Source organism: Corvus brachyrhynchos, unplaced genomic scaffold (assembly GCF_000691975.1).
Source record: "Corvus brachyrhynchos isolate BGI_N302 unplaced genomic scaffold, ASM69197v1 scaffold87, whole genome shotgun sequence".
In the NCBI taxonomy this organism is placed as follows: domain Eukaryota; kingdom Metazoa; phylum Chordata; class Aves; order Passeriformes; family Corvidae; genus Corvus; species Corvus brachyrhynchos.
The window spans coordinates 4,395,688-4,423,316 of NW_008239767.1; the positions used below are offsets into that span (position 1 = coordinate 4,395,688).

Here is a 27,629-nt window from a genome sequence, read left to right on the forward strand (position 1 = left end):
CCAACATGTGCAGGTCAAAGGAGCCACCTGGTGCCCTGGCATGACTTTTGGAAGTCCTAGTTTTAAACAGATGGCCTCAGGAAGGTCTTAGTATGGTCAAAAGAGTTAACTTGCTGGCACTGCACAGTGTGCAATGCAGTACATAGGAATTCTGAAAGCTTTGGTCACCTCCAACTCCCATCACAGGCTGCACAACATGGACAACTCCCTTGTCTCCATAGTTTAATTATACACCTACGAAATAATGAAAACAGAAACTGCTACACTTTAGGACTGAATTAATGAAGAACATTACTGCTATTAACAGGTACCAATTGTGCATGTTCAGTAGCTCTGAAGAATCCATTTACCTCACCTCCTCTCTCTTTTCTCACATGACAAAAACAGAACATGAGGGACCAAGCAAATCTGCAGCTAATATTTATACAGAGCTTAGCACACTTTTGTGAAGACAAGAAATAATTAGGAGGCTCATGTACACAGAGTACGTTCCGAATACTGCTTTTTCCATCATATGGCTTCTAAAGCCACAAACACTTCAAATGTTGCAATCCATGTGGCACAAAAGGCAAGTCATTGCCCCAAACAGCCATTTTTTCTGATGACCATGCAGTCTGTGCCTTCTCAATAGGTCAGTGGCATATCCAGATATTTATTTTAAGGGAACTGGTATTTGGAAAGAACACTAGACAAACCTGAGAAGATGCTGAAGAACAGAGATGGCATCTGGCTCTTGCAAGCACGCCACATTAACGTCAGTTAGCTCTGCATTCCCATGCATCTGTTCTAAACTAAAATGTAAGAATGGAAAACAAATGCTGGATGTAAACCACCTCTTAACAATGCTGAACAAAAAAAACAGTAATCTGTGTTTTTAAGAGAACAGGGTAGGCTCTGCTCAAGCTGAATAGAACACTGAGACAGACTAGCTGACTGCAACCTAAGATAAAAAACAAAAAGATTTGTGCTGGCCATTCAGTTAGCAACACAGTTAGAGACATGCATGGACAACAGGTCCAGAAGCTAAAAGGACTAGGGAGGTAGTCAATCCCCCACTAATGGTACCCTGGCACCACCAATACCTACACGATAAGGGAATACAAGAGGAACAGACCAGAGAAAGGGATCAGGCTTGCATGTTCTCCCCGAACACCATGTCCTGCTACCATTGCCTCAGAACATCAGGCTGCTACACACCTTTGGCCTGACCCAGGAAGGAATCTTACATGAAAACACATATTGAGGTCCGCTCTGGCAGTTCAGTAAAATTGATTAAACTGTTCAAACTGGACTCTTCTGAAACTCTTTTAAAAAAATAAACATGTCAGGTGTTTGACCTAAGCCAACAGGAAGAGATCTCCTTTTAATCTTGGTTACCAACAGTGGGAAATAACAATGTTAAAAATAATCCACTAGTTACTGTGCTAGCCAAAACATCCAAGTTCTGTGATGTGGTGTATTTTACAAGTTTTGTAAAATACATTTTGGCTTTTACATCAGTTTCCTTAGCTCTAGGCTACCATTCCTCATCACTGACACCAGCCACAAAGAGGCTGTTCCTAGAACTGAGAAAGTACATGAACAGTTAGCTCAGTTCCGTGGAAACGAGGTAGAAAATTAATTTTAATTGGCCTGTTCTTCTGGGAAGTCTCAATGATTTCCATCTTAAACTCACACCTCTGCTGAAAAAGTGAGCATGTGTCATATTTAAGGAGTTAGCACTACTACTACTTAGCAAAGCAGTAAGTTAATAAGGTTAAAATTCATGTCAAACTGTACTGTGCAGAAATGCTCCTCTTACCTATGGAGTCTGGCATGGGTGTACTGCAAGAACACACCTGTATCTCCCCGACTTTGGAGAGCTCGATCCCAGCTAAACTGGTAATCAGATGACAGAAGGCCCCGGAAGTCCTGCAACAATAAATTGGTGTCACCCAGATAGGGCTCTTCATCTCAATTTGTAACTTCTCACAGATGATGCAAACACCTCGTGAGGCAGCTCAGACTCACCTGAATTATGAGTGCTGCAAGACCAACCTTCTCTGCTGTCTCCACAGGATCTTGTACCTCTTTGGTTGCTGAAGAGAAACAGAAAAAAATCATTAAGTCTGCAGTATCATAATGACCTCTTGCTCAGACCTGGAGATGCCACTAAAAGAGCTTATCTTCCATAACTGTAAACTAGCAATATGGAAATTGTCAGCATGCATGCAGCAAGGAGTCTAGGATATAAATCTCTCTTAAAAGCTGAAAACAGCTGTTTCACATGGGCTTTTTCCCACTTTCCCAGATTTTGAGGTAAGAAGGGTTCATTATGACAGGCCACACAGGCTACCCCGAATTCCTTTTCACAATTCTGACAGCCAGTCTCCAAGATCAGGGAAATGCAGATTTTGCTGAAAAACTGACAAAAAGCTCCAAGTGATACAAGATACATAAACAAAAAAAGGAAAAGTTGTTCTAATGGCTAATGGACCATTTGGACGTACGTTTAGGGAGTATTCACACCATCCACTGTAGATATCTAAACTGACTATACTAAGGGCATCTGAACTGGGAGAATCATGGAATGCTCTGGGTTGGAAGGGACCTTTAAAGATCATCCAGTCCGAACCCCCTGCCACGTTCAGGGAACACCATCTCCTTGTCCAGTTTACAAGGAAAATCATCAGTTTTAAAAAAGCTGAGAAGGCAGAGCAAGGAAGATGCATACTACTTAAGATGATCACATGGCTGACTCAATCCAGCACCTAACTCCAGAGAGCACAAGAGGGGGCAGCATTTCACTGGGAACTGCCTGAATCTGTACTGCATCAGGAGGAAACGATCCTGGAACCACAGCCCGATCGAGGTGCAGGCAAACTCTCCCTTCAGTACCATCTGGGGCAGAGCAGTGACCTCCCGGGCACTTGGAACAGCCACGAGGCTGGCAGGGTGACAAGGCAGTAGTGGGAGGCAAGCAAAGGTCACTCTTGCCAGAGAAAGCTGTCAGAGCTATAAATCCTTTGGCTGAAATCTGACTGATCCCTGAACTCCAGCCCCAACCCCACTATTGACTAGTTTGTCTCTCCAGAAAAAAGAGATTGTTGTCCCCAAAGGCAGGTAGTTCCTTCCCAGGGTATGATGAAATAATTTCACTGAATGTGAATTTGCAAATCTGTAATTTAGGGGAGTTCACAGAGTTGCAAAGAATTATTTTAACATTGTTTATATTATGGGAAGTACTAAAAGGAAGAAAAAGGGTGTATCACTGTGATTAGTGCAATGCAGGGAGAAGTGAAGGGTGGAAAAGATGACACAATTTGATCAACACAGAACATCAAAAGAAACTAATAAGACCTGAAATAGCTAACTTTTTGTGGAAGTCATGTTTTCTAACATCCTTGAGCGAACTTCATTTAAAACATCTTCCAGAAAAATTACTTCTCCTCTCCGAGTCTTCATGCCTTGAACTAGACCAAAAGACACATGCTGGCACCTGTGTTGAGAAGCAGCAGGACCAAAATTACATTTCAGTTGAGAGAAATGTTTGTGGTGTTTGTTCAGAGCTGGATTCTCTATCAGGAAACAGCAATAACAGCTGAATAAATAACACTCCAACGTGGGAAGCTTAGTGATATAATCAGCAACTCTCGTTTCAGCAACCAAGCTCCATACTTATTATATAATGAGAAAATTATGATCAGAATTATGATAGCCTGGTCATTTGTGTGCTCTCAGGAATCTCTCTTGCTACTAGCTTTAGTACAGAGGCCTCAATGCAATAATTTGCAATAAATTGAGGAGAGGCAGGATACAGACAGATCAAATTACTGTGGCAACAGAGATCTGTTAATATAATTAGAAAAGGAGTCATCATAATTCTATTGTGGCCACATTAAACTAAAAGTATAATTAATCATTGCTAATAATAAAGTATTCATTGCTTCTGCTCATAATAATCCCAAGTATTATTCATGATTGAGACTCTAAGGTAATTTTAGCACAAGCTTAAGCACTGTGAAAGGAGGCAGGTTGGTATTCCTGAAGGCTAAAACCCTTTATTTAACCACAAAAGACACACAGTCTGGCAGAGAAGAATATGATTTAGTCTGTAGATCCATTACTGACCTTTGCTCAGATTGCTAACAAGATTGGTAATTACAAGGAATTACAGCAGGGATACAGTTCCCTGCAATAGATACTTCAAGCCTGAAGCATGATTCAAACTCTGATTCTGATCTCTGCTGAAATAAAATACTTCAAGAGCTAATAATTTTATATGTGACCACACAATATCCCAGAAGCTATGCCACAAAGTCTCTTAAAAATTGTTTACCTTTTTCACATCAAGCAGTTATGAAAAACCTGTTAAATGAAAGACAGGGCTGTTTTTCCCATCCTAAACACACGGCAATGACTCCATTCACAAATAAATCAGACCAGCAGGAGTGGACACATAGAATGAAAAGGCTGCTCATGAGGACCTGAGGCTCAACTGCACATAATTCTGAGGGTTTGTTTCTCTGCTGGACTAGTATTAGTTGGGTCCTACAGACCAAATGTCTGCTTGTACCCTGGAGTCCATTACTTGCACACCAGCACCACATCTTGTAGCTTAGTTTCATCCAAAATGCCTTCATGATGTGTGCTATAGCATGGTGGTGGATGGACACCATCAGAAGATTCTCTTCAAAAGAGCACTCCACTGAAATTTCAATGTACATATTATACACATTCTTGGGGGAAAAAAAATTAACCACCAAACCCAGTATATAATTAAGATTTTTAGTACATACCTTTCTGCCCAGTCATAACCCATGAGCTTCAGTATTTGGAATAAATGTTGAAAGTGATTACTTTGACTTTTATCTGTCTAAGGAATAGAATTGATGCATATCAGAAAACACTACGAGTCTGATAAGGAGTAGCTTTTAACACACAAACACACAATACCACAGTGCCAGTAAGTCACTGCAAGCAAAATTAAGACCTACAAAGACAAGCAAGACTTGAAAATTGTGACAGCTGGAATCTATGGCAACGGGACTTCGAGTTATGTTAGAAAAAGAAATCCACCTTTTCAGAAATTATTATTCTCAGGTCATGAAGGCAAAGACACAAAGTGAAAGGAAACCTTGATGTTCTTTAGTTTCTCATGATCTGTGAGTTGCCCATCAAACAAAACATCTCCATTTTCACTTCAGAACCTTGCTGCCCGTTATACCCCTGTGTTACATCACCAGACTCCAAGGGTCTTCTGGCTTAGATACAGAACACCTCTTTAAGCTCTCTGCCTCCAGAACCCACTAGTTTCTATCGTCTCCAGTGTGATTTGTAGTTTTACATCATAAGGCAGGTACCTAAGTTTTTTTTAAAAAAAGTACACATTATCACAATTTCGTAATGATACATCTTGTGCTCTCTTCTACTTTCGGTTACTCTCCTACGAATTGAAGTAGTTTCTGACTGTATGTTATGTCTAACAACAACTACCATATGGGTTTCTAGCCACAGCTGTTGCTATGAGGTTCATTTTCCTACCTAGTTGTTTCGACTGCCTCACTCAAACTCCTTTTTATCCCTCCTTAAAGAAAAATGCAGAGATAACCAAATAATCACTATTTCCTCGTTTGTTTGGTGTTCTGCGACAGGGAGTGAGCAGTGCATGAAGTGCTTATCTTGTATTCATTCTCAACTCTACCACTGTATCAAGCACCTGCCTCCTCTCTCCTAGCCCCTCATAAGCTGCTCTGCTCCTGGGAGTCACCTCCCCATGCCAACTCACAAGCAAGGCTGATAAGTGGACAGCTGATAAGTGGACAGCAGTGGTCAGTGCTTCAAACAAGGCCTTCCTTTTCCATGCACCCTACAGATGAGGGGCATCTCTGCACAAAGCCAGACCTCTCTCATTAAATGGCTGGCTTTAAGGTAGAAGCCTGCAGTCTGACAGCATGGATTATATTTAATTCTTCATATATAAAAGCATTTTCATCTCCTTCTTGAGTGCAACATTCAATGGAATCTGAGTACTTCTTTAATAATATGCCACATCTTAAAATGTTTTGAATATTTTGCTCATATCACTGCCTTTTTATGAAATAAGTAGGATTGTTTTAAAACCTAAATTGGTGAATGCACTGATTTACAGCATTACAAGTAGTAAACCAAATTAATGTTCTTTTAAACAAGTTGATCTGATGAAAATAAGATCATCTTATGAAATAAGACTCTAGAGTCTCTAAATAATTTTCTTGTAACAAGATTAGGATTCTGAAATACATTTGTATTTAATTATTAAAGACTAAAATCATTAGCATTCTCATTTAAACCCATTAAGTCCTCCTGCCTCTGGTAATACTGAATAAAGTCCTAACTCACCACAAAGCAGTGCCACAAAGCAGCAAAGCTCAGCAAGACTGGCAGTTCCCTCACCAGGTTGTCTGTCCCACAAGAGTCTCCTAAGAGTTTGTTTCGCTCTTTTAGGACCCACTTTCTCAGCCCTCAGAAAGTCAGAAACGATAAAAATACTAACCAGGTCCTCTGAAAACTATACAACCTGAGCAAGGCTGAGAGGACAGGCCAAGGCTGATCTGTCATTTCCAACTTGAATGAGACATTGGCTATGATGGACAAATCAATCACATCACAGTCTAGATGTGCTGTGCATCTCTTTGGACTTGAAGGAGACCAGGGAGGCCCAGGCAAGGAATTAAATAGTGACTGATGTTCAGGTACAGCAGCAGTCAGCTCGAGACTATTGCTCCTATGCTTGCTCACTCCATGAGCTGAACATTCAGCTGACACCCCGATTTGTGCAAAGTAGACCCCCAACTGTTCTTTTTCCTAACTGTTCCTTCTCCCTTGCTCCCTGCTACCTCCTGGTATAATAAACACAAATAATTACCTACCCACATGAACTAGACAGGAAACATCCTGAACATCTAATGCACTGAATTTTAACAGCCAGACTGCCCTTTGATACCAATGAACCCACTGTTCCAGCCAGCAGGGGCAGAAAAACTGCCGCCAAAACCAAATGTTGGGGTTTTAGGAGTTTCCCTTCTGTTTTCTTTTTCTGTTAAAGAATTTTCCCCATACATGTTTCCAGGGGGACAAATTACTTGGTGCTTAAGAAAAACGAAAGACCTGGCCACAGGAGGAGGGGTGCATCTGGCTACTCTCTTTCACCTGGGCTGGTGGGCAGTTAGTTCCCGGCGTTTGGACGGAGAGAGAGGCTGGAAGGAATTCGTCAGCATAGCAGGCTTCTGCTTTTTCAGCTGCCTTCCTTCTACCGGAGAAACCCCGGGATCCCAAGCCCACCTTTCCCTGCCCCACTGGGAGCCGGGCTGTTGTAGCCCTGCTCACCCTGCCTGCCCGACCTCCGGGGGGTTCCCTGTTTGGATGCATCTCGTCTGCCACCCGGGATTTGTGCTCGTCCCTGCCATTCCAGCCTGCTGTTCCCGAGGGTCTGGCAGACACCGGGATGGGCTGCGCAGGGCTTTGTGAAGCCTTTGTCCCATCCCTTCCCGGGATCCCAGGCCACCAGGGCCGCGTGCTCCCCGAGCTCGCTCCGGAGCGCCCCCTGCAGCCGCGGGGGAACCATCGCACCTGCCCTGCTCACCGGGAGCCGCCAGCGCCCCTGCCGGCTGCGAGCGGAACTGCACCCGAGGGGAAAGGGCCCGACAGCCGAGAAGGCTGGCACTGGGTTTGTGATTGTTTGCTGTCACTGCCATGGTTATTGCTGTTTTGTTTGACTGGTTACACACATATAGATATATAATAGTAAAGAACTGTTATTCCTATTCTTCATGTCTTTGCCTGAAAGCCCCTTAATTTCAAAATTATAATAATTCGGAGGAAAGGGGGTTGCAATTTTTTTTTCCTTCCATTTCAAGGGAGACTCCTGCCTTCCTTGGCAGACACCTGTCTTTCAAACCAAGACACCAAACGATTTTCCCCCAAAATAACCAAAAAGTTCCTGTTCTATGACAACATGTAAGAATAGTAAGCGATGGGAAACTTCCTGAAGACTGAAGCTAAAAGGAGGAATGTGGTTTAACTAGAAGTTGCACTTTGAACTATCTCTCTATTTACTGTTTTGCTTACTGATCTCCCTCCCTGCATCTTGCTATGTGTCATATTATATTGACTTTTGAAAAAGCTGTACAGAGTAGGTACAAAGACATTACCAAACACATCATGACCACATACAGATTTTTTCCACGTTACTAATTCTGGACTTCATATAAAAGAACATGGCTTTCATGATTAATTTTTTTTCTAAATATGAGAAGAAGAAGATTTAAAAGCATCACATGATATCTCCTTGTTAATATGAGATCAAAAAACAGTTTCAGACAAGTAAGGAGATAGTCCTGCTATTCATATCCATTACTGATACTGCTAGAATTGTTAAAAAACAAAATAATGAAACCAATAAATATAAAAAGATTCCCTGTCTACAACTGCTTCATTTGGATTGATTAAATAGTACTTTATGTGCAATTTCTACATAATGAAACTAAGGCATTGTTCAAAGCCATAAAAATGTACATTTCAGATAAGATATCAGGACTTCAGAGTAGACTGAGAAATTAACGGTCTAAAATTAATCTAAATTAGCATTTTAAAACCCTTTATAACACTAACAGCTTTTTCTGGTTTGTTTAATTATTAATTACAACATTTATACAGAAAATATGTCAAATCAAGTAAAAGTTCCTTTCAAACTAATTGCAATAAATTTTTTTAATAGAGAATAACTCCAGAGCTTATTTCCATAAAATCATGGAAAGGCTTGGGTTGGAATGGACCTTAAAGATCATCTTGTTCCAACCCCCCTGCTGTGGGAAAGGACATCTTCCACTAGAAAAGGTTGCTCAGAGCACCATCCAACCTGGCCTTGAACACCTCCAGGGATGAGGCAGCTTTTCTGGGCAATCTGTTCCTATGTCTTAACACCCTCACAGTGAAGAATTTTTTCCTAATACCTAATCTAATCCTACTCTCTTTCAGTTTAAAGCCATTTTTGAACCATTGTAGGGGTCATGCACTGAAACAGAACCAAGAAACACTGCCACACAGAGGCACAGCTGCTGGGCAGTAAGGGCATCTATTTTACTGCCAAAAATACTGTGTGTCAAAGTCGTATTTCAAGCCAGAGGCCCCTGGGTTACTGGAGAGAGTCAGCACAAAAGTGTGTGCTGAATCTAGAATTACTTACCACATAAATCATGGTATCCCAGCTGTGCTTGTTCATTCTGTCTATGGCAGCTGCGAGATCTCTGAAAGAGATAACGAGAAACTATTTGGACTTTCACTCAAACATACCTCACTATTTGCCTCTTAGAAAAATAATCTGCTTTTTATGGAGGGGAGAGGACTTCCTGAATAGAAGGATCCATGTATGCCTTACACATAAAAAAGGATATGTATACTTTGCTGATGACACATTTGAAATGTTTTTTTAAACCACTACCTAATAAAATAACTGAGAAAATAGTTCTTTGGTGCAGAGTAAGTCCAGTCTCTGTCTGTCTATTGGGATGTGAGAAAAACAACCCTTCCCTGGAAAACTAACCCAGTGTTCAGCAGCAGCTGAAATAGTACAAAGCTCACCTTCACACACACACACACACACACACACAGAGGAGTGTCACAGGAGAACCATCAGCCTTGTATTCCAGACTGAAACCCTCCTCAGGGGTCACCACAGCAGCCCTCCAGACCACCTGGCTGAGGGAGGGTACTTCCTAAGGGACATGCAGGATGAAAGGGAAGAGCATTTGCAATTGCACAAGACTTGTTATGGGATGCTTAGGGGAGGAACCAAAGGCAAGAAAAGAGAAGGAGAAGATGGTAACCGGGATGGGTGGCTTTGATTGCTGGTTTTACGTTTGCCTAGTTCTGCCCTGCACCTCATCAGCACAATCTGTCCTCTCTGCCCATGAAACTCCATTTCAAACTCTCCTGGGGTCAGGGGGCTCTCTCCTGTGTCTGCATGCGTGTTTGGAGTGTCAGTAGCTGGACCTGGGGACTACAGCTCATGTAGGCCCTGCATCCGTGGTGCCAGCAACTGAGGGAACTGGGCATAAGCAAAATGAAGTGATAACAACTGGAGTCTGACCAAGGGTCACAAGGCATCTCTGCTGCCAACAGCTGGAGTGAGGGCACACACATCCACGCATGACTGACAGCAAATATCAAGCTGAATAGCCAAGCAAGTAGGTGAAGTATCCTGGGAAGTCTCCAGGTGTGCCTTCAAAGATGAGGTACCCAGAGGAGTCTGTACTGTTGGCATCAGAGGGTCCAGGCCAGCTGCTGGAGAGACCACAGGGACCTCCAGCTACTGGAGGGATACATACTGCACATACAATACATATGTATATGACTTAAATTATTAAATAACATATATATCACATACATAATACAAGTATATATCTCAATATATATCACATACACATGTGTATCTATACACATACATATATATATGCCTATTTCTTCACAGTAATAGATACTCATCCTGATCACCCAGAGGGCAACAAAATGCCCAATGTGCTGAGTGGTTTTGGCCCTGTGCATGGGCCTGCTGAGATCAGGGGTTCAGCCTTATTCCTGGCTGACTGGCAGACATGGAGCTGTGGCATCTCTGTCTCTATTTGGCTACAGGATTCAGCAGCTCCCTCATGTGCAGGATTGACTGTAGCATCTCTCTAATACCCTTGCCCTGAAAAGCTGTGCAGAGTTTACCTTGAGGGCTAGACACTAGATTTATTTACGTTCCTGGCACAAAGAAACTGTTAAGGCTTCCATATTAAAATACCCAAGAGGAATTTTAGGATACTGATGAGATGGCAGGAAAACAGCAATAAAATTGATGTTACAGTGCTGGTGGTCCACTGAGTCAATGAAGACATGGCTGAACAAGCAATTTTTTTCTGCATCACACTGTCAATAAATATTTTAAGCAAAGGTCTTTCTAAAACCTTCATCATTTGGCAACTATTTATTAGATCCAGAGATCCCAGCTTTGTTTTCAAAGTTAGTAGCTGGAGAGAGTATTATGATTTATGCGAAGAGGAGATTTACTAACAGATTGCTTAGGGGGAGGAAAAGTATTTAAGAGCCATTTTCATCCCACCATAGTTACATTGCTAGTTTCACTTACTAGCGAAGGTGTTCCATCCTAGAAATAAAAAGCTTCAAAATCCATGCTATCAGTTACAAATGTGCTCATGTTCACAAGTTCCCTGGCAAAATAACTGGCAACGAACAAAGATGGGCTTGCCTTGTTATATAAAGAGATGTCCCATCACTGCGCATGACAGTGGAAACTGTTGAGAGGTCTTTCTTCTCCGAGAGATCCACAATTCCTGTCCCTTTTCTGTAAGTTGAGGGAAGACACTGATGTCACTGCAAGCTAGTACACAGGTATGTTCAGGTAAGACTGAGGTCAGAGCCGAAACAAAGGCCTCTTGCCACAAGGAGGCCTCCCTCTAGACACTCTCATACTTTTTCTTTGAATGATTGTCTCCTTTAAGTCTTTTTGTAAGTTTGTTGTCACCACTGCTGATGCCAGGGAGCAGCCTGCCCACATTCTGGTGCATTCCACGATTACAGCTTCCACCCCAATTCAGCCAGGCACCTCTTTCATCAAGGCAAGGGTCTCATCCAATTCCGCTCATTAAATGGCACATGCAGCTACCCAACTAATCAACAGGCTAAAACACCATTAGGAGTTGAACATTGTCATTGTACCCAGTTTGTCACAGCCAGGCTTCTGTGCTGGTCACAGAAAAGGAAAATGTAATTTTTAGCTGTGACTGCACAAATCCTGACGGTCTACCAGAACAGCTACCAAAACCATCTAGAGAAAACTCTTCCCCTCAGATTATGTACAAACCTCACTCATCGTATCTTGAGTGCAACTGAGATGTTAAATAAGCTAACCAATAGACTGCATGAGTTCATACATTGTTTTCTGAAGGAGTCCTTTATCTTCCAACATCTTTAGAACTTCCTGGGCCTTCTCTTGGTAAAATGATTCTCCAGAATATTCATCAAAGTGCACTCCTAGACGCTGATAAGTTCCAAGAATATCAAAGAAGGGTAACATCGTTAAGATTAAGGCTAATCATTTTTCTTCAGACTAAGTCAGATTATAGGTGACAGATCAGATACAGTGCAAAGTTTAATTTTATTCCAGTAAATGTCACTTCACTGTTAAAACAAAAGGATGCTTGAATTTTGATTTAATCAATTTCTGCATTAGAATGAATCTCTCCCTGAGTTGAATACAGTGTTGGATATAACATTCATGAGAAATCAGGTATAAACTGGTTAGAGCAATTAGTACACAAATTCTGAGACAGGTTTCTAACTTGCTGTGCCAGAGGTGAAACAAGTGGGTTTGGACATGAAACCAACCCTATTTTAAAAGGATGCTAAAAGGAATTTTAAAAAGTAAAAGCTACTCACAAACATTGCTGAGCATACAGAAATCACTATCATGAAGGCTAAGGGTACACTCAAGAGAGACAAGATGACCTTAACTGTCAAACCTGGTCAGGTCATCAGTTCAATACTTTTTAGTTTGAATGAAATTGGGAGAGAAAGACCTAGCTGTACCAGTCATCATGTGATCGATGATGGGTGACCTTCAAGATCCAGCCCAGCACCTACTTGCCCTCAGAGGTCAGCTTTCCACAAGAATTATCAAGTGTCTTGCTCAGGAGATCTTAACTTACAGTACTTTCTTGGCTCCAGTGATATGTTTCAGGGAAGAAGTTAAAGTACAGCGAGGTTATTTGGATTATAAACTGTTTCCCAATTTTTTAAGATTAATTTTTCAGTCAGTGGCACAAACATGTCCCATGGAACAGCAGACACTGGCTCCAGTCACGAGATCACAGTGTGCAACAGATGGCTGTATGTTACCTCAACTCTACCAGCAGTGAACTCCTGCTGCTACAATTTCTTACACCCAATTTAATATGCAACATTATAACATTAGATCAGAAATGTGAAAACAGAGTTATCTTCTAATAAAATTTATTACATGGAAACTATTAAATTTGGTGGGTTGTTGCTGACTTCAAAGATAAAGCAAAACTGAGCAATATTTATCCAGCACTGATTTGCCTTGCTGCTTAGCATCACACTCTGAACTTCAGGACTTCTGAGAAAGGAGAATTAGTCTAAAAGCCAGTTACGTGGACACCATTAGATAAAACGTATCTAGGATGTCAGCAACTAAAGTAACAGCCTGCTTGGATGAGAAATCAACTACTGTGCTTTTTCCAAGCAGAATGGGGCTTAACTGGGCATACTGAGAAAGAGCGTCCCCACAGCATTCTAAAGTTTATGGGAAAGGCAATGAATTGATAACATTAGAGCAATCTCTGATCCCAAGTCAGTTCACTGCTTGGCAGTTTCCTGGATGAAAAGGTGCTGTGCACTGTCAATTATATTGATGAAACAATGGAGAAACAGAGACCATTTTACCAGCAACACAGAAAAAACATTTGGATGATTTGTACCTTGTAAATCCGGATGTATTCCTCAATACTGAGGTCTCTAAATAGCTTCCAAATTGACAATGTCTGCTCATCATGTTCCTCCAGTTTTCTAAAGAAATCCTTAGCCAGCTTTTTTGTGTTTTCATCTTCTGCTGCTTTGTTAATCTGCACATACACCTAAAATATAATGACACTGAAAATGTTGAAGTAGTATAATCCTCTCCTCCAATAAAAACAGTTCTACAAGAACAATACAAATTCATTTAAAGATGACATTTTTAATGTCAAAATTTTAAAGACATGTTAAAGCAACACATTTCCCATTTAAAGAATGAATGAATAGCCCAAAGCCCAATAGGAAAATGTTCAGCTTATCTTGAAAGAAGATGAATGTCCTAATTCCTTACTGCTGTCACTATCATCCTCTTCATAACCTTGAAACAACTGCAGCAGCAAAATATGGAAGAACTAATTTATGCATGAAAGGGAACCTATCGTGGACTTTTAAACCACAGACTTGTCTTCAGAGGACCACAAAATTGACATTTATAGCAACTGCACTGCCTAAAATTGAGATAGCAGTTGAAGCAGCAAAATCCTTGACAGACTCAGTATTTTACAAGCTCATATTCATAAGAAAGATTGATTTCACACAACAGCAGAAAAAGCACCATTTTGAAACACATCTCAGTCTTTGATATAGCTAGGGATACAGCTGAACAAACACTTAAAAACTGCGAATAACTGAGAAACTAATTTGGTCTCAAACAACTACTGTTTTAGAATCTTTTCCGTCTTGACTGAATACTGTTCTTTACACTTAAAGACAATTTTTTTAAGGTCATAAAGCCTACATGCTACTGCAATAGCTGGTATTTTAAAGCTTTAGTGCAAAATTCAAGTATTAAAAATTTATCTAAGAATGGACTGAAATTATAAACAAAAATTAAGTAATACACAGTGACGCACAACCACAAAAATATGACTGCTTCTTGTTTTCTCTTTCAATCAGTCCTACAACTCTAGAACACCTCAGTGTTGAAAATCTATCAATTTAAATCCGCAGGGCTCAGGGACAAGGGAACAAGGGAATAGAATTTACCTGTGTCAAAGAAGCTGGCAAGCTCAGAAGAAGCTACCCTGCCACATAAACAATCTGACTAACATGCATTCAGCTGTTGCGTGTCCAAGTATTCAAACACAGTTTGCTCCTTTGCCGGGAGACAGATTTATACGGTCGTGTTTGTGACACGCTGCCTGAACACCAGAATCAGCCATAGCTCCCATATCCAGCTCCAAGGGTGAAGCACAGCTCAGCTTTGCGATAAGCAAACACTGACAGTGCCACACAAGAACCCTGACTGACAAAGCCCCATTAACATGTGAGATCTTTCTTTTAGAGGACGAGGGCTTGAACATCAGCCATTCATGAAATTTTGCTCATCTCTCCTCATGGTTATTGGATCTGTGCAGGAAAGTACATAAATCCCTTATGTGCATTGTTACACCCAGCACCGCTGTCACACAAAGATCACTTACAAGTACCAAAAGATCAGCAAAAAGTAAATAGTAACTCAGATGGTATTAGGCGTATTTGAATGAAGCATGCCAACAACCAAACCCCTATTAATCCTGGAAAGACAAATCTAGTTGGTCTTCTCTGAACTTACCTCAAAAAGGTGTTGTAAAGGACTGGATTTTAGTTTTTCTTTGCTGCCAAAGGATTGGAAACCAACACCCAATAAGCCTTGAATAATAATTAGATACAGAGTTAGACAACAGACCAGAGTATATTGAGAAGTTATTTTTGTAAGTCTAGTCTTAACACTGTAATCAAAGCCTTACATTTTAAAACAATATAATGGGTGTATGCTACAAAAAAAAAATCAAAAGCATAACCTATTATTGCACTGCAAAAACACCCCCTCTCCCCCACCCCAACCACGGAAAATATAATAGCTAGAAAATAGTCAGAAATACTATGTTGATTTTTCAATTCCTCACGAAAGGAATTTGTGTTTCTGGACTTGTACAGAAAATTATCTTTTACACAGCAGCAAGCAGTAAATGAGAAGCCACACAGTGGAAACTGTCCAGCAACAGAACATACTCAAAATTCCTTGTTTTGCTTCCTCCCTTATTAGTATTACCATTTCAAGGACGGTAAGAACTGGGATACAATGTGGAATTCCTCGTATCACTCATGCCATGTTTTCAAGGGAAATTTTTGCTGCCTGCTTACAATATGCAGCTTTTTTGAGCATCCAATTTGGCTTCAGGACTTTCCAAAAGCCATCCAAAAGGGCAAGAAATACAAATCCCAATCTTTTTGCCTAAATGAAAAGACCCCATTAACTCTGTCAGTAATGTAGCAATATTAACATGTCAGTCTCTTAGATTATCTGAGGCTGGCTTTAAGGTCAGTTCATTCCTCTGAGCTGACAAGGACCAGGACCGATGTAGGAAAAGGTATGCAGGTATCCCTTTGGAAAACTCTCTGCAACTAAATAGCACTGTCTCAAGAACTTCCTTCTTAGAAACACTGAGTACAGAAGAAGATATGGCAGACTTAAAGAAGAGGAACAGGTTAGGTTTTAGGAAATAAAATTAGTCTAATCCAACTGACAAGGAGTTTAGTTAAGGACAGCTTGTTCTATGGGCAATCAGAGCTCGGTTTCCTAATGATCTCTCTTAAATATTAGTGTATCTAAACATTCCACTATTCAATGTTGACTTTACACTCCAATCTCCAGCACAACTGCCAGTCTTTATTCAACCCAAACACATCCTTCCACACATTTGCTGTCTTTCCCAAATTATTCCCAGACCTTGTTACACTCACTGGTTAATGGCAAGATGCAGCACATGTTGGGACTGATTGTGACTTAGAGGTGCTGACTGGTTAGCCAGCAAGTTAAACAAAACAGTTAACATTCTCTCTCAGAGGTTAATACATTGTATTTCTACCCTTACTCAACTGCCAACTGCCATTAATTCCGAAAGAAATTCACTCTCTCGGAGATATCTTTCTTTGTCAGATCTGGCTAAAGTTGCCCAAAGCATTCAAAATTTATTAGGAGCAGAGTGACAGGAAGACAGATGGACAGATAGTGTGACTGCATAAGCTTTGTTACCTTAAGAAACCTGCCCCAAAACTGCCTAAAGGCTGAGGGTTTCTTTGCTATGTTTCAGGAAAATATGTTTTCAATTATTATATTTTAAAGCTTCTGACAACAGCAGTTGTAAAACCAGCTGACAGATCGTTAATTACAGCACTGCTTCTGAGAAAGGACCCTTACAATAACATTGCTATGCTATAATTCTGTGAAGCCTGAGTATTATTTGTTATAATACCTGCCATATATTTGAGCTGAGCCAGCCCAAACAGAGAGGGGAGTACCTACTTTGAAAGAAATAGTTGGAACTACTAGGTCAAAAGCATGATTGTAAGAGCTGTGTGCTGCACAAATGGCACACATGTAAGTAACAGGTATTGTGATCTCATACCTTCAGGAACCTTTTTATTAAAATACATAAAACTCCTGATATTCAGACTTCAGAGTGCTATTTAGTACCTTCAAAGGCAGACTGAATGAGGTCAGCTGAGAAGCCTTTTATCCACATAGCATTTCACTGCTTAACTGTCACTGCCACATTCATTATACAATAGTGCAGTGATAAAATTATGTCTAAGGGGCAAAAATGAATGAAATATGCAATGATGAAATTTACCAAATTTTTGGTGAACTCATTCTGTATTCAGTTCTTATGAAACAAATCATAAGTGAAGCAAAGCTGTGCTATAAGCTACTGTTTCATCAGAAACAGGATCAGGAAAGACAAGCTGCAGGGGAAATAATTTAATAAGGAGCATTCTATTACCGCTCTCACAGTCCTGAGAATGTTATACTGCACTGTCTAAAATCCAGGAATTTAGTCTAGAAGGACAAGAGGTAGAATAGAAATATTCTCGGCACTCTGGGTTCCTACAGAACTGAACATATTTTAGTTTTCTACACTTACAAATCTGAATATAAAAATGGAGTGAAAGTAGGGTATTTACATTCAATTTTTAACCCAATTCTCTTCATAAAATTGATTCCTTGATGTCCCCATAAACAGCAGTACCATTGAAACTTGAGGAGGCAGCATAAGGGCTGGAATAAACAAAAGTGACCATTTAACAGACACTGCACTTCGTGTTTGCCATTTAAACATCAATAAATGGATGGTTTCCAGAGCCTACTGCCAAAGTGGTGGGGATTTTTATAGTTTACAGAGGTGTACCAGCTTTCAAGAATGAGGAAGTGGGCATGACTGCCTTTTTTTTAATGCCTAAAAATATTCCAAAACCAGCTTTTTGGGGGAAATTGGAAAAGTAGAAGAGAATATAGATCAATTTCTAATGCAAGATTAACAACAGAAGTCAACAAAGTTGTGAATGCTATGGATGGGTCAGCTGCCATAACAGAAGGATAGCTACAGATCCAGCAATGGGACATAAATGATCTCTGGTCAGGGAATAAATACCAAGCCATGCATCCTCAGGCTACACTTGAGAGGACTTTTCAGTCTCCACTGATCTAATGGACATTTCAGAAGAGGTAGGGGTGTCTATGTGTGTGCACACAGGACTGATAGTCTTCCAGGCCCTATTCACTTGCACATTCTCCACCTACACACCTCTCTTTTGCTACATTTTAGGGGGAAACAGTATTTTGGGGAAAGTGCAGGGATATCTCTAAAGATACAAACTCTCTGGGCCCCAACATGCCAAAATGTGGTTGTTGCGGAAATTAATTATGATCTATGAATAATGAGAAAAGGAACAACAACAACAAAACCCTCAAAACCAAGCAACCAAAGAAAAAAAATCCAAGCCCAAATGAAAAAACCAAACCCCAAACCAAAACATATAACCCCCAAACTACACATTTAATCTGAGAGAGGAGCTACTGAGGGACAGAAGGACAGTTGGATAAATTTGGTCCTGTCTTGTACATCAGTACAGGTCAAACTGCTGATGGATCAGTCTGGATTGTTTTCTTCAGAATTTTTTAAGGAGATGTACATCCATGGAAACAAGATACCATTCCTTATGAGTGCAGAGTGAATCCAACGGGCCTACAAAAACTGAAGCTGGAAACCTAGATCATATCATACAGTAGAAAAGGGCACAGAGTAAAAAAATATTGAAACGTACCAAACTGCATGCCCCAATCACCAAGGTAATTTATTCTTACTACTTCATGTCCCAGTGCAACTTTGAGATTTGCTATAAAATTCCCTGGTAATGAAACAAAAATGATATTATTCTTCAGTAGTAGGTAGTCTCTCATCTCTATAGAACAGTTTTCTGGTTTTGTATGATCAGTATTCAAAATGAAGAGGAAAATACTCCATAGAATTTGCTAAAATACCTGACAACCGAAAACAGCAGTAGCAGTAACAAGCAAGTTCCTTTCTGAGCAGGAACAGAAAGGCTGGGCATCTGAACTGTGCAACAAAGTATCTCACACAACAGGTATAAAAACACACACAGGTGTATGTACTGCAAAGTATAAGATCATGAAAAACCTTTTAAAGTCTTCTTGTATTCTCACAAATATGTGGCATTATACGCAATTCCATCACAGTCAGGCAACCTCATACCAGGTTAGGCAAGCACTCAAAATTCACGAACTGCTGTTAACTGTGATGCCAAAAAGAGAACATCAAGTCCTGAATCTCTATAGGCTGTTGGAGCACTTCTGAGTTCTACAATTAACACACTATGCTCCAAACTTGTCATATCATATAAGGACTTCTTACTTTCAACTGCTTTTACAACAAAAACCCTTCATCTCTTTCCTGAGCTTAGTTACAGCCTTAGAATTTACACAGTAGAAATACCCACATCCCTTCCTCTACTTTCCTGTGCTTCAAGGGTACCTTTTAATTACAATACTGTTGTAAAGGATGCAGAAAGCTCTCTCTTCTGCTGCTGTTACAACACCAGATTACAGCTTGCAGTTACTTTCAATTCCATTCTCTGTAGTTAATTAATTCTCTTACTCTGGGACAAACATAGATCTACAGAACTATTTTTGAAAGTGGTTTTCTTTTGTAACGAAGGATCCAGAAATGGAACATAAAAAAAGCTCAAGATATGTCATTTCACTCAACTATCTGTCCATAGAAGAGGCAATTACTTTATGCAATTAATAACTATACATGATACATTAAGTGTAATTAAAAACTAATACATTATTAGATACAGAGATTTTGTAGGATCTTCTGCTATAACCTACTAGTTTTTATTGTGAGATCAGGAAATGAGGGAGAAGTAAAGTTTTCCACTTACCATTAGAGCACTGCACAAGAAATTTATTAATTATTCTATTAGAAATTACAGCAACTGTGTCAGTAACACTGGCATAAAGTAATTAGCATATAAAAGCAAGCTTTCTGCAGGACAGCCACCAAGACATAACCATCTGAACTGCTCTGCAGTCCAGTGCAAATTGAGAATTTAAATTTCAAAGGACTCTCATAACACCTCAATGAAAACTGCCTTGGGTGTCTTTGAAGACCAATTTTTAACTACTTCATTTAATATTCACAGTCGTAAAACTATATTATGTGTGACTTAATAAATCTGCCAGCAACACACCATGTTCTTTTCTTCACTGCATAATGAGCAGAAGGGTTTTAATTAGCAAGTTGAGCCTGACACAGCCACTCACACCCAAGCAGTGAAATGCTAGCAGTGGTCTCCTGTCAAGGGAAGCAGGCAGACAAAGCAGCCCTCCCAGGAGACAGTGAAATGCACACTCACCTACTATGGTGGAACGCAGATGTCCTATGTGAAACTTTTTGGCAATGTTAGGGGAGCTGTAACAGATTTTTACAAATAATGTTTTTTCAGTGTACAAAACTGCCAGATCACCAAGTTAAAAGAATTCAACCCATGCATCTAGCAGAGCTGAAATAAAACCTCCATTTTCAATCTTCCCATAAGATTCCCTGATTAGCTTCTGTCCTAGACAGCAAGTTTTCCTATCCAACCAGCTTTCCCTCCAGTATCAGATAACAGACAGGGTTGTGGTTAAACCACCCCACAAACCAACCCAACAACAACAAAAAAATCTAACCAAAGCCCAGCTGTGCTAGTGACAAAGAACCGAAAATATCTCCTCCCTTTTTTACATGTTTAGGACACATGGATCATTCTCCTCTTGTCTTTATTAGAGATAAATCTGATACCAGGATGAGAGACCTTGTGTACAAGGATCAGTAAGCAAAATTAAATCTTTCCAGCAATGCCCACCCCCACAATGAAAAAAAAACCCAACAAAATCCAACTCTCTACACAACTGTTTGCCCAGATTAAAAAAAAGAAAGTTCAGCTATAAAAATTCAACCTCCAAATTAAAGCCAAGTTCTTACTTTCTGTGACTATGGAAGCCTGTAGAGGGAATACTACTAAACAAAAATATTTATCCATAAAAAAATCTGAGTCAGCCACTTTTCATTCCGTGAGTAGGTGACAGTCAACAAAATTGCACTGGAAAAAAATTTAGGGGGCGGCAGTTAACAAGATTTAGCCAGACAAATGCCTGTCTGCTTTAACAAGTCAGGGAGGAAGGTATTAAGGTGAAAAAAGAAATGGATTAGTGGCTGGAAATTCAGATTTTGTTGCTTCATAACAAAATAAAAAGATGCTTTCTTAAAAACTGAATGCTATTAGGCATTAAATGACAATATTCTTAATGGAGGGCAGTGTAAGGCACAAGCTCCTTAAATACCACAAGCATGTTTTGGGAAAAAGCCTCAAATCCCCGAATATAATTTATATTCTACTTGGTGAATATATCAGTGTCAAATACAGCTTAATATAATCCTGTAAAAATATGGTTTAACATCACAGGCATGACACTTTACAGCAATGAATGTCAACCGGAAAATATCAATCAGCAGACAAGGCAATTACCTCAAAGGACCCCTCAAATGGGCTTACCTGAACTCAATCACTGCCTTTTGTCTGGGAACTGTAGAGAAAAGTTCACTTTTTACTCCGTACTCTGAGCCATCTTTCCACACCTGCTGCAGCACAGTCTAAATAAAGCACAGTTGGAAAAAAACAAAAACACACACAAAAAAGTTTCATCAACAGAAAGTATCACCAAGAAAACTGTTTACCAGCCACAAAGGAGACTGATCCCACATCCTTTACTCACATTAGTAATCAGATTGCTGGTTTGCCAAGCAAACAAGGTCTCATACACAGATGAAAATGCCACCAACTTTTGAAAGCTGTATCTGATCAAGTAAAAAATTTAAGAGAAATTGTAGGCAGAATTTTGGTGAAAATAAAGGCTGAATTTTGTGGAAACCTTCTACTTTTTCAGTGCCAAAGAAAGCCAACTCTTCAATTCCCATGTGTCCAAACACCCCTTCTTTCTCTCTCCCATCTGCAAGTCTGTAAGGCCACTATGAATGATCTGTACTAAAATGTGTCTACTTTGCAAGTCTGGAGACTGTGTAAAATGACTTAAAAAATTCCTCAAGACAGTTTGTGTGAGTATTGTCAGTAATGTGTTCACAGCACCAAGTCAGTCCCTACACAAACTGAAACATGTAAGATCACACAGGCCAATGCTCTACAGACCTAATCCACAAAGCTGTATGCACTGGACAAGTTTCCTGAAGATAACAGAAGCCTTTAACAAAGTGAAATAAAGTGGAAATCTCACTTCATTCAGTGGAAATTTTTCTTATTTTTCCCACTCAAAAAAGCACTTTAAAATTTTTCTGTAACAGCTATTGATTTTTTTTTTTTAAGGAACAGCATCTGTAAAAAACCCTTTAATTCTGTTCTTACTATGACACCTAAGAAGGCAAGCTAGACACACATACAAAAATTACTTATAGATCTATTCTCTAATAGCCATTGACTCGGTTACAATGTATATGTATACTTCAGACAGGATATTGAGGAATATATCTTCCCTTTGGGTTTTTTCCCCCTTGATTTTTTTTTTTTTTCCAGTCAACTGTGTAATGAAGGATCTGCTATCAAATACTTCTACTTCAGGTAAAACCAAGAGTATTTACAAGATCAAAACTTTTGAGCTGTATACTGTAAGAACTCAAAGTAGATGTAACCAAGCCTGCCTTTTAAAGCACAGAGAGAGAGGAAAATAGAAGAGTTATGATTATCAGTGAACATTGGATGCATTGTTTCCTCACAAGAAGAAACTTTCTTCAGCCTCATTCCAAATTCTAGGCCCACATAGCAAACCAGCAACAGGGATCCTCAGGGAAAACTTGTGAAAGACAGTTTTACATAGAAAATACCTTCCTAAGACAATAATAGGTATTCTATAGTTTTATACTGAGAAATTTATTTTTACATTAAAGCACTTGAAAGACACTACTCACCTTTGCTAATAATTCCCTGTTTATTGTAAAATTCACTGTTCCTGGACCAGCGCTGATTTCATTCACTACTGAATCACATTTTAGCTAAGAGAATAAAACAAAACAGAAACTCTAAATGAAAACAGGTAAACTGGAAAACTGTAATTCAATCCACTGTAAATATTCATTTAATCCCCTGTAAACATTAAATGTGATTTATTGGTTTGAAGCAATCACAAATAGATCATTTCATCAATGCTGTCAGAAAAGGGATGATTTTATTATTTCCCATACATGCTTAATAAGCTCTGAATATAACTCAGCTTGAAATGTCACACATATGTTCCACTTCAGACCCTTCCTGTGCACAGTCTGTGTTTTCTTTTGATTGGGAACAGTAGTTGAACTCTTTGTACAGACAAAAGCTGAGATACATTTGACAACTTACATGGTGGCTGCCAGCAGTTAACAAAAAAAAAAAAAAAAGTTTAGTGACAACATTCTTCAATACCCAGTGTCACAAAATAAAGATATGAAAGGCCAATTGATTAAAAAGTTCATTTACAATTTCCATAAGGCACATGTCTTGAAAATTCTGAACCCATAAGGAATATTTGGCCAACCAACACCTAATGTCAACACAAATTTGGGTCTCTTCCTGTTGAGAACATTGGATCTCAACCTGTCAGCATTGAGAGTTTCTTATTAAACTAGCTGTCTTTCATAGTCAAGAAATTGTCTAAAAAAAGGAAAAAGAGGGAGGGAAAGTATATAAAATTATGACACAATCACCTTATCACTCAGTTAATATCTTTGAGAGAGGCAAGCTATACATTCCTACTGAAGCACATCACCATGAAGAGGAAATTGTACCCCCATGCTAGGTCTCCAGCTTAAAACAGTGACTTAACCAGGAGAAATCACAGCTAGCTTTGAAATTCCTTCATTTTCACAAGCTCTGCTGACAACAAATTCCAATGCTAACTGACAAGCTACAGGAAAAAAGCATTTATTGTGTTGACACTCAATTTCTTACCTTACTGTTTTACAAATGGTCCCTTGTACTTATGGGGCAGAGAAAAAATAGAAATACCCACTGGACTTTCTCCATAACATTTGTTCTGATAAAGGTATTTCTACATAATCTGTTATTTGTCATTAGCTTTTATCTCTCTTTAATATGAGTGCTCATTTGTCCTCTCCACAACTTTAACAACTTCTTTTCCAAGTGCCCTGTGGTCCTTCAGTAACCAGATGTCCCCATGCCCAAGGCTTGGAGTAGGATGCCACTGTGCAGTACAGAAGCACTAAAAAACCCAACACAATGTGCCCTCCACAAAGAACTAACAGTACAAAAATGAAACAAGAATCAGACAGCCAGATGAAATCAAAAACCCATGGAAACAAGACCCTTCTGACCTTTCTGACTATTTTCAGTACTTCAGAGCATATTGCTTCATTTATTGTCTCACTGCCCTACCATTTAGGCTATTTTAGTTAACTGGAAAAACTTCCATCTTTTTTTGCCTAGCCTAAATATCTGTATTTCAAATATTGTGACCCATTTCCTCAGAAGTCACTAAGAACATTCTGTTGAACCCTGAGGCACTCCATCAGCTGTTTATCACGACAAAAACTGGTAACTGCCTGCATTTTTCTGTCTCTGCTAGTTTTTGATACGTGGTTATATTTTGCTAGTTTATACACTGCTTATTACACAGTAGTATTATCTTCTTTGGAGAAGACATGACCAGTCTAAACAAGTTAAACTAAATGCATCTCCTATATTCACCACCCAACAAAAACACATTCTGAAGAGATTACGGATTGATTTTTTATTTTTCCCTTTGTCTAGTTGGCATGGTCTATTCATTTTGGGGGCTTATATTGATGGTCTATTCTTTACTGTTAAAATTGCTCTTCCATGTAAAGCTGTCCGGCTAAACGGCTCAGGATTATTTACTGAGCCACAAACAATAAAGAAGGGAGGAAACTTGCAGCTTCCTAAACACAGGGACTAGCAGCTGAGTTTAAAATGACACACAAGGAAAAAAAACCAAACTTGTTACTGTGATGATACAATCATTGAAACAGATTGAGAGGGAGGCTGTATAATCCTTGAAGGGCTTCAACACCTAACTGGATTTCAAAAGTCCTCAGCAACCTTATCCAAAATACCTGCGCTGGGGAGGATATGTGAACAGATAACTTCCTGAGGTACTTTCCAACCTGAATTATTTAATGTTTCTACATCATCTTTAAGTTGTGTCAGAACTTTTGGTTGTATATCTGTGCATCAGCAGTTCTTCTTCCACCTGAGTCAGAATATTTCTTGCTAGAAGAACAGGTCCAAGATATGGATAACTTCAACACCTCAGCAGTGAAGAATGACATGAGAAATAGTTTAGCTTCTCAGCAGTATTACAAATGGTTTTATTTGTCCTTTTTTTAGTCTTAAAACCTCAGCTACTGCCATTTCCCAAACAAACACACCTGAAAAAACTGCTGTTCTAAGAAAACTCCATTTCAAGCAGTTATGGATTTGAAAGTTTGGCCTGTTTGTCCCACAGGCTAACTTTATCCATTGCCTTTCCAGAGGCAGGTTTCGCAGTCTTTGGTTTTCCAAGCCATCACTCACTCAATTTCTTCCTCAAGTGCTGGACAACAGCACAGACCATGGTACACCCTTCAGATACCCACCTAACTTCACCAGTACTATTCACCTCAAACTGTTTGAAGACAACAATTTCACAAGAACCTTAACCAAAGCTGCTTCTCCTGATGCCTTTTCCTCATCTTAAAATCAAGAGTCAAACACGGTTAGAAAGGAAAAAGGGATTTTACCTTGGTATTTATTTTAAGGATCCTTAGGTGCACTACATCCAGGTCGAATGCACCGAAATGCACACCACAGTGCACACCCCCAAAAGATCTAGTATAACATTATAGGTCTTACTAATTAGCATATCTATCAAAAATTCCCTAATGAGAGGCTTGAATGAGCCCCCCTCCCCAAGGAGCCTTCCCCTGGATGGTTCTATCTTAGTTTACAGAATGTGCTCTGGAGACGACCTTGGGATTTGGAGCACACTAACCCCTACCTATGAAGCTTCTAAAATGTTTAGTCTCCTAGCTGAACAAACAAGTCCAAGAATGTAGGCAAAAAGCACTAAGAATATAGAACTTGTAAAAAGGTATAACAGGGGTATAAAAGAAAAGGCAAAAAATCATCATGGCATCACTCCAATTCCCTGTGACGAATTCTGTGTACAATTACAGAAAGTACAGTCATCAAACTACTTTGACCCAAACAGATCCTTGAAGAAAATAATACTTTTTACCTTATGATGCCCCTTACACCTCTAGTCTGTAAGTTCATTATCGCATAAATATATAATGAAATCATTAGCATACCCTTTCAACAAGCTGCTGAGCTTGAAGATGCAGGTCTTGTGCTAAGCAATTACTAGAACTGTTTTCTATTACAGAAGCAATGGAAAGCTGGAAGTCAGCAACATGCCTGAAAAAAAGAACATATGAAAATCAGGAAAAAACCTTGGTGAAATGCTGGGGAGATTTGGCAGATCCAAGCTGACTCTGCATATGACAGCTGTAAGCATAACCCACAGATATCTGGAGATTCAGTACATTTAGAAAGCTGGACAAGAAGGCCAAATATCACCTTTGCTCTAATACAATCAAAAAGTAGATATGGTGAGAACACCATCTCTGAATAAACAAAAACTATGCTCATGAATAAGCAAAATTTACTTGCTAACGTTATTGCAACTCTTGAGCACAAGACTGAAAAAAAATCCTTTATAATTTCTACATTGGCTCTAAGCAGTTTCACATTCAGGTCATCAATGCTGAAGCATTTGCCATCCATGCACTGCCTATAATTTGCACAGGCTTGTAAGCAAATATATTTACTTTGAACTTGCTTGAATAAATACAGGGATTTAATTCGATTGAACTATCTTATAATTAGATTGGTATAAAAGGTTTGGGCTTTTTTGGTGTATTTTTTCCCCATAGTTCTGTTAAGCTTTTGCAGTAATAGGTATGACATGAAATAACAAAACATGACCAACATTGTAAGATAAAATGTAAACAACTACCGTTTTTTGGACACAGGAACTGCAGATATGGACTTTATTAAATTCTCTGGTGGCAGATCCAAAACTTTTGAAAGCTAAATTGAAAATAAAGAAAAAATTGGCTTAAGCAAAACGACAAAAATCCAATGAAAAATACGGCTCCCTGTTTAAATACCTACAGGGGATGCATCCTTTGTATCAGAAATCTAATTTCAGCCCAGGTAAAAAAAGCACAAAACCTTCGTAACTATTATGAACAATACAATAAAATACTAGCCTAAGAGATGTTAAAGGACCCTTAGAAAAAAGGCAAGGGGAAACACCACAGAGGGTTGGGGGGTTTTTTCCCCACGAAGGATCCCATCGAACCCTCGCGTGCCATTATGGACTGAACTCGCCACGGAATGTCAGAACTGTTTGGATTGGCAGGCACTTTACACATCCTCTCGTTCCAACCTGCCATGTGGAGGGTCACCTTCCACCCCAGGCCGGGTTGCTCAGAGCCCCATCCGCCCTGGCCTGGGACACCTCCAGGGATGGTCGCTACACCTCCCTCAGCTCCCCCCGACCCCAGCGGGAATCCCAGCGCGCGCCCCAGGGACGGGCGGAGTGGGGCGCGGCGGGGAAG

General features: G+C 39.7%; 1 protein-coding gene across 3 annotated transcripts in view; it reads right to left on the reverse strand.

Annotated features, from left to right (window-relative positions):
* Window positions 1–27,574, reverse strand: part of RARS2 (arginyl-tRNA synthetase 2, mitochondrial) — a 31,175-nt gene extending 3,601 nt beyond the window's left edge. Inside the window, exons 1-17 of one of the 3 annotated variants that reach the window (XM_017742832.1) lie at window positions 27,458–27,574; window positions 27,023–27,096; window positions 26,316–26,421; window positions 22,923–23,006; window positions 21,499–21,596; window positions 20,317–20,372; window positions 18,703–18,786; window positions 15,170–15,246; window positions 13,521–13,676; window positions 11,955–12,061; window positions 11,270–11,365; window positions 9,206–9,266; window positions 4,779–4,855; window positions 3,354–3,478; window positions 2,011–2,078; window positions 1,802–1,911; window positions 696–791 (exon numbers count right to left, since the gene is read on the reverse strand). In XM_017742832.1, the coding sequence (XP_017598321.1) occupies window positions 696–791; window positions 1,802–1,911; window positions 2,011–2,078; window positions 3,354–3,478; window positions 4,779–4,855; window positions 9,206–9,266; window positions 11,270–11,365; window positions 11,955–12,061; window positions 13,521–13,676; window positions 15,170–15,246; window positions 18,703–18,712 (983 nt within the window). In that variant the 5' untranslated portion in view covers window positions 18,713–18,786; window positions 20,317–20,372; window positions 21,499–21,596; ... (2 more) ...; window positions 27,023–27,096; window positions 27,458–27,574. Of the gene's footprint in view, window positions 1–695; window positions 792–1,801; window positions 1,912–2,010; window positions 2,079–3,353; window positions 3,479–4,778; window positions 4,856–9,205; window positions 9,267–11,269; window positions 11,366–11,954; window positions 12,062–13,520; window positions 13,677–15,169; window positions 15,247–18,702; window positions 18,787–20,316; window positions 20,373–21,498; window positions 21,597–22,922; window positions 23,007–26,315; window positions 26,422–27,022; window positions 27,097–27,457 lie in introns of those variants that run through there. The other 2 variants (XR_001864806.1, XM_017742833.1) reach the window with 2 other exon arrangements.
* Between the last annotated feature and the right edge of the window lie 55 nt (window positions 27,575–27,629).